General features: G+C 30.8%; 1 protein-coding gene across 4 annotated transcripts; it reads left to right on the top strand.

Moving 5' to 3' along the window:
• The first annotated feature begins 344 nt into the window (after positions 1-344).
• LOC143919520 (uncharacterized) lies at positions 345-6,389 on the top strand. Of its 4 annotated transcripts, none has more exons than XM_077441869.1 (5): positions 345-426; positions 781-844; positions 922-1,019; positions 1,115-1,219; positions 2,090-6,389. In XM_077441869.1, the coding sequence occupies exon 5, from the start codon at positions 2,203-2,205 to the stop codon at positions 6,049-6,051; it is 3,849 nt and encodes a 1,282-aa protein (XP_077297995.1). In that variant the 5' UTR covers positions 345-426; positions 781-844; positions 922-1,019; positions 1,115-1,219; positions 2,090-2,202; the 3' UTR covers positions 6,052-6,389. The 4 variants fall into 4 exon arrangements, with proteins under 4 accessions (XP_077297995.1, XP_077297998.1, XP_077297996.1 ...); XM_077441872.1 differs by having other exon boundaries at positions 373-426; positions 922-1,036; XM_077441870.1 differs by having other exon boundaries at positions 373-430.
• Positions 6,390-7,811: the final 1,422 nt, after the last annotated feature.

Here is a 7,811-nt window from a genome sequence, read left to right as displayed (position 1 = left end):
CCATTATAAATTACATAAAAAATACACCATTATATTGTCTATTATAAATTTATTGTTTCTTTTACAAAAAATTTAAATAAAAAAAAATGTTTTGAAAAATCGTTTTTTTTTATTGTTCATTTTTATATTTTAATCAATAAAATTTTTGTCATATTTTTTATATTACTTACTTCACTATAAATGAATAAAGGGGCGCCAAATTATATATTTGCCAGGGGTGCCAAAAATATTGCTACGGCACTGACTATCTATCAATGCTGTAAACAACGAAAATATCGAAATAGATGAAGAAAAACGTGGAAAGTAGTGACATCTAGCGAAGTTTTTCAGCAGCACAATGCAAAATCTACAATCGACCGTAAGAGTGTTATCGACCGTAACATAACCTCCATTTAAGAGTGTTTGTGCTGGATGGTGTACGTGACGGTTTGTTAGTTGGCTTACTTTTTCCACTTTATAAGCATTTTAATAATGGATTTGTACCTTTTTATTGTAAATAATATAAATTTACATTTAATTTTCTCATATCCTCTAACATTTTTAATGGGAAATATATATATGTACGTATATTCCCACGAATGACTAAGATACTGGAAAAACAAATGGGCGTGTCACGTAGTTAGAAGAACGGAAGATAGGGGGACGAAAATGTGTATACATCCCACTATTTTAACTATTTTTTTATCGTAAAATTCAATTAAAAAAGATTTTCCCTGGAAAAAATTTATATATTTCAAATGCTTCTGATTATCATTAATTTTTAATTATGAAATATTTCAGGAACCTTCATCTGACTTCATCGTAACTTTCGTCATTACTCCAAGTTGTGAAAAAATATTCCAAAGTATGTATGACGAAATATGTTTTATTATATATGTTTTAATTTGGGTTCGGTTTAATTCAACTTTGATGTTATTTTAGGTATAATCTGTCTCCATCACTCCATCCAAAGGATTTATGTATTATACATATATGATCGTAGTTTCTGCAACAGTTATATCTCAGTAAAATACCACGAAGTATGTATATATACATAGTTACGATATTTAATTACACTTGATTACTAATTATCAGTTTTCATTTGTAAATCAAATCAAATTATTAAATATTCTAGCAATTTCCACTGCATCCATCACCCACCAAACAAGAGTCAAGTTGTAACAGTAGTTTGAATACTCTACAACATATATTTTACGTTCATTTATGCATCCAATATGAGGTGAGTTTGACCCTTACGGTATTATTCATTACTTTATACTACATACTATATAAAACGAAGTATAAAGATATACATATGCGTCTATGTACTTATGTATATATTTATAAAATAATTCTTCTTGAGAAATTCCTTGATTTCAACTGATATGACAATTCAAAATAAATTTATATACTGGAAATTTTTTCTAAAATGAATATTCATATACTTTTATTCGATTTTAAACATTTACTTATTGATTGTATTAATTATTTTTGATTTTGTTTATTTATTAATTTATTTAAAATTTTTAAAATGTTTGTTTGTCATGCTATTTCTTGTTTCTTTTCACGTGAATAATTTTTTTATTTAAATGTTAGGCCAGTGTCGCTTTGGGAAACTGTAAAGACACTGTGGCAAAAAAAAAAAAATTTATAATTATCATACTTATATTGAGAAATTTTTTTTTATAATATTTAGTGAATCAAAGGTCAGACTTTTAATTATAAAATCTGTCAAGTTTTTGATCACGTTATTTCGTTGAATCTACTAACTTGGAAATCTCGATGAATGCTAAAATCAAAAATTACAACTAATATGTACATACATACATATGTACTTACATGAAAAGATCAATTTTTGACAAGCTTTTTCTCGAAAATTCGAAGTAAAAATTTCAATTTTTTTATTTAAAAGGAAATTTTTAATTAAAATTCCTTTACTATCCGAATCAGTCATAACCAACCGGTGTCTGGAAATTTCGGAAATTTGTTAAAAATTAATTAATTTAAAAATTTTAACCGAATTATCATTTAATGATGTTATAATTTCATGAGTATATAAATTTAAACACAGTAAACTAATATTAACTTGCATTTCTTCATTCAATTACAGTCATGGAAAAAAAATAAAAAAAATGGATGCATTGGTTGAAAAAGTTCGAAACCGTAAGTTTTTAGCTTTCTTTATTATTTAATCGGAGGTTTGTCTTCGATTTCCTGTAAAAAATGGCATCCAGCAGCCCTGAAACTACCCAGGTTTATACCAAATTGTCTATAGAACAGAGATTGAAATATTTTGCAACGTTTTTTGTAACTGAATTGGAGTCAACACTATTGCACCATCATGCTATATTAGAAGGGACGAAAGAGACATCCGCACAATTTGTGGAAGGACTTTCAGACGCTTTAGGGGTGGTTACAACACATTTTGGGGTCAAAGGAGCGGAAAAAATTGTGAAATGTCTTCAAAAACCGTCTGAGGTTATCGAAAAAAACAAATCATTACAATATCACGAGCTTGTCTACGGCTATAATGAATCTAAAAATGACGCAAGACGGGTGTTTGTGGAAATTGCCATAAACTTATTTGAAAGTTTCGAATTTCAACTTGCTGGAATCACTTCTCAGCGAGGACCACAAAAGGCGCTTCAAAGAGTGGCAATTGATGCAGCTGAAAGATTGCTAAACTATTACAAAAGTCATGGAACATCATATAGTGACAACAAAATTCTACGAAAATTCCATAAAGGCTGGAATAATACAACTAAAACTCTCAAACCTGAATTACCCGCATCAAAAGATTTTATTTTAAATGCCCAAATGGTGGTGGAGGGTAAATCCAAGTCCAAATCAGATATAATTCCAGACGAGATTTATAAGCCTGGTTATGAAATTACCTTTGAATGTAGTAAATGTAATGAAATTATTTTCGGTTGGAAAACGACGAGTCTATTCGATAAAATTGGAGTCGCAGTTAAAAAGCAAAGTTCTGACGATTACGATTTGTTTGAGGAAAGCACTTCAAGATGTGAAAAATACGGATATCGTCGTCTTTTACCAGATGAAAAGTTAAAAAAAAAATTCTATCCATCGAACGAGAAATGCAAAACAAGTTGTATGCGACCACAGTATCCGAACCGTGGAGACTTCTATAAAACTCAACTTGAAGTGGTATTGAAATTTATCAATGACGATGATGAGACTGCAATCCGAAAGAGAATTTTACAACTGACCGAAAAAACACAGAAATATTTGGTACACATTAAAGATGAAGTAGAAAAACAGAATATTGAGAATAGAAATCATGTCTCGATGGCAATAGATACATTAATCTACCATTTGACGGATATCATTACAAAAGGAAATAGGGGTATTTTAGATAACCAAGTCGATATAATGAAAGTTGTCGCAGACACAAATCGAATAGTTCATCAATTGACTGACCAAAAAAATAAATGTGAAGCGGTTTCATTTCGAGTGAAAGCTCCCGTGACATCATTCGTGGGAAGAGAGAAAAAATTGAAACAATTACATGAAGCAATAACCAAAACTGCAGTCGCCGTAATTTCGCAGACAGTTTCTGTCGTTGGATTGGGAGGTATAGGGAAAACGGAAACGGCAAAAAAATATGTCGATATCAATAAAGAATATTATCATAACATTGTTTTGATCAATGCTGAAAAGAGTGAAACCTTACTGGAATCCTTTGAAAAGTTAGCTGATAGAATGGGAATTAAGTTATTCTTAAATGAGAATAACATGAGACGTCGAGATATAAAAGATATTGTTGAAGATGTTTATTTACATTTCGAAAAAAATGGAAAAACACTCATGGTGTTTGATAATGCTGAAAAGTACAAAGATATTAAAGATTTCATTTTCAATGGTTCCTCTGATAAATGCATATACACCTTAATCACTTCACGATGTCATAAGTGGAATATCGGTAACAAGGGAGATATTGAAGTGATTGCTTTGGATATATTTTCCAACGACGAAGCTATGGTCTACTTAAAAATATATTTGAAAGATGAAGATGATACTGATCTTAAATCGTTGATTAATTTGTTAGGTGGGCTACCGTTAGCGCTATGGCAAGCTGTTGGATATATTCAAAATCAAAATCAAAAAGGAAGCAGGAAAAAAACAAAAAAAATCTTTAAAATAAAAGATTACATAGATTTGTATAATAATGAACCGAAAGAACTTCTCAGCAAAGGACATAATGGAGAAGATGACTTATATGACGGAACAATAGCGACAACTTGGAGAGTCACAATGCAGAAAATAGAACAGTTTGTTGAACGCGGTAAATTGGCTCTATCCATATTTAAAATAATGGCATATCTGGCACCCGATAATATTGATATCGAAGAAACATTTTTGAGATTAGAATCCGAAGAGGATAAATTGTTCGACGCTGTTGAACTGCTCCGCGATTACAGCATGATAAATTTCGACAATGGAATAGCTAGCGTGCATCGTCTGGTGCAACAAGCTGTACAAATATACTTAAAAGAGATGCAGAACGAAGAGATGGTCCTGAGAGAAGCTTTGGAATTACTAAGAGTGTGTGATTTTGAAGAGCACATAGTGAGCGTATGGGAACATTCTTCCAATTACTCACAAATAGTGAAAGATTGTTTTAATAAATCCAAATATGGCAGATTTTATAAAAATCCCATAGAATTATTAGCTTCACATCGTAATAATACTTCTGCGATCGAAAAACTTTGTAAAAATGTCAGACATTTTAAAGATTACATAAATGAATGTTTTGCTGCACAACCTATACACAATGCGATTAAACACGGTAATATAAATGTCGTTATATTTTTAGTCGAACAAGGTGCCGATGTAAATATTGAAGATAAATTTAATGGCAATACACCATTAAATATGGCTGCAAGATATGGCCATGTAGAAATTGTAAAGTATCTCCTTGAATCTAATCAAATAAGCGATATAAAATCTTCAATAGATACTGCCGTGTTTCATGGTCGTGTTGAGATTGTGGAAATTCTGATGCCAAATGACAACGCTGAATATTTATTGCACGCTCGTTTTAATAAAGCAGTACGAATGGGAAATATCGAGGAATGTAAGAAATTTATTAAAAATTTAGAAGAGACGAATCCCGATCGCTTGAAATCGATGTTGATAGAGAGTTTTGCTCTCCATGTTGCCGCAGAATATTCCCATATAGGTTTGATTGAAAATCTATTAAATTACGGAATGCACGTGGATAAACATGATCAATATAACAGGACACCTCTAATTTACGCTGTTAGAAATAATAGTATTGAAGTTATAAGAGTGCTCTTAGACAATGGAGCCGATCCAAATTCACCGGTTGATGTAGACCCAAATGCCCTTGGGTATGCCGCAATGAACTGTGCTGCAGATGTATTCGAATTGCTTTTAAGCAAAGGAGCAGATCCATTTAAGGTATTTGAAGAAAATTATTCTCTGATGCATTTTGTTGCAGGTTTTGGCAATGCAAATATCGTGCAACAGCTTATCGATAAGAATGTCGGTATAGATAATCCTGATGATTACGGGATTACACCTCTTATGCGTGCTGCATTAAATAATAAACCCGAAATATTTCAACTGTTATTAAATCTGGGAGCTGATCCAAATGCAGCAGACCACGAAGGTCAAACAGTGCTTTTCTATCTCACATTGGGGGATTTTGTGGACTCATTTAAATTAGTTTTAAGCCAGGGAGTAAATCCAAATATTCCAGATAAAAAGGGTCGTTCGTCAATCCATTGTGCCGCTATTTATGGAAGTGTTAAAATACTGAAACTGCTCATCAACAAAGGAGTCGATTTAGATATTCGCGATGAAGACGGAAAAACAGCGCTTCATTATTCTGCGGAATATAATAAAATGGATGCATTCGAACTACTTCGAAGCAACGGAGCCAATCAAAATATTCTAGACAATGATAATCGGTCAGCATTTCATTTGATTAAAAACAAAAAGAGCAATAGTGCTTGTATTCTGCAGCTGCTAAATAGTGGAGTTGATAAAGTATGTAATTTTTTTGTTAATTTAATTTACGATTAAAATAATACTTTAGTGCAGCGTTTCCCAACCTTTTTTGACTCGCGTACCACTTGGTAGTTCATAACGCTAAATTGTACCACCATATAAAAATGATTGTATTTCATGAAATTTGCTTTTGTAATTATTATATATAGTATTTGCATGGTAAGGAATGTGAAGACAGGATACACGCAATATGTAGATCTGTTTTGGTAAGAAATTTTGTAGAAAAAAATTGCGCAGTCACAATTATAATATGCTCAAAGTTTAATATATTTATCTACTATCTTGTCATACTTCCATTATTGATGATAAAAAATATTATTGATGGTTCTAATAAAAACACAAAATTACAAAGTACATATAATATGCTTTCTTTTCTTTAAATCTCCTTACAAAATAAATTTAATGAGATCCTTGTACTTACTTTATTTTTTAAATTTGGTTCAAATGAAATTTGGAGGTGGATTCAATCAATTTCTATATTTGTCTTATTGAAATATATGAAGAAAAAGCTCTCTCAACTAGTTCAGTGCTAGTAAACGGCGACAGAAATTTAAGCGCTATGTCATAAAGCTATTCATATTCTTCACTAATACCTAGCCAAACATTAATAACCTTATTTATTTCGAATTCAGTTGTTAAATGCTATAATTTGAAAGTTTAATCAAGTTCTCCTTTTCCTTGGTAGCTGTCTGAAAATGTTCATTATCAAAGGGGTTTGAAATCAAATTGTTTGCTTCTTAAGGTTTGGGGAAGCACTGCATAAAATACGATTTCAACCCTATTAAATATTCAATTATTTTTTCACGTACATCCCGAGACATACGACTCTTGTTTCAAGATAAGAAATTATGTAAAGTTTCAAATACTTCAGTTTGATCATTTTCGATACATAAATTCCAAAAATCTAATTTTCTATTCATACATATGTACTTTCAATTTTATATGGAACATAAAAGATTATTATCGAACTGTTCTCAAGTGTCAAATTCAAGTTATTTATTTATTGGAGCGTGAACACGGTATATTTAAAAATGAGGAAAACGTATCGATTACCAGATTTTTGATCATCAACTGTACATATTGATAATGTTTATTAATAACTAGTTGTTTTCGCTCAATATTTGTAATATAAACAACTTAAATATGGCGAATCTAATAGTAAATATTCATTTGTTTTTTTATTAAATTTATTTGAATCGAAAAACATATAATATTCAACCAATTGAATTGTCGTCATGGAAATTTTATTTTGTTTTCGAAGTTCCCAAACAAAGACACAAAATTACAAAGTCTCTTTCGAAATTATATATTAGATATAAACAATAATTCTATTTTTATGATTGTCAATCATTCATTCCTGCATGTCCGCCATTACTGTTTTTTTTTCGCGTACCACCAACCATCAACCGCGTACCACCAAGTGGTACGCGTACCACAGGTTGGGAAACGCTGCCTTAGTGACTCAAAATTTTGCCCCAAATTGCCACTGTCCAGAAATATTACAAAATTTCAATTGAAGATATTCAAAATATAATAATAAAAATAGTACAACGATACATAGTCCCCATGCAAAATGGAGAAGAACAAGTAAATATTGATTGCTTTATCAAACATATCGCAAGTGGTACTGGCGAGTGTTTAATTAAGAGCTTCATATTATTCTCTGAATACATTGTGATATTATTTATATTTTATGTTCATTTTTATTATTATTTTTGCTATTGCAATAAAGAATTGTTTCGCTATGATAAATTGGATATATATGCAAAATCTGA

Source organism: Arctopsyche grandis, chromosome 12, assembly GCF_051622035.1.
Source record: "Arctopsyche grandis isolate Sample6627 chromosome 12, ASM5162203v2, whole genome shotgun sequence".
NCBI classification, from domain to species: domain Eukaryota; kingdom Metazoa; phylum Arthropoda; class Insecta; order Trichoptera; family Hydropsychidae; genus Arctopsyche; species Arctopsyche grandis.
This window is presented reverse-complemented; position numbering and strand designations above follow the sequence as displayed.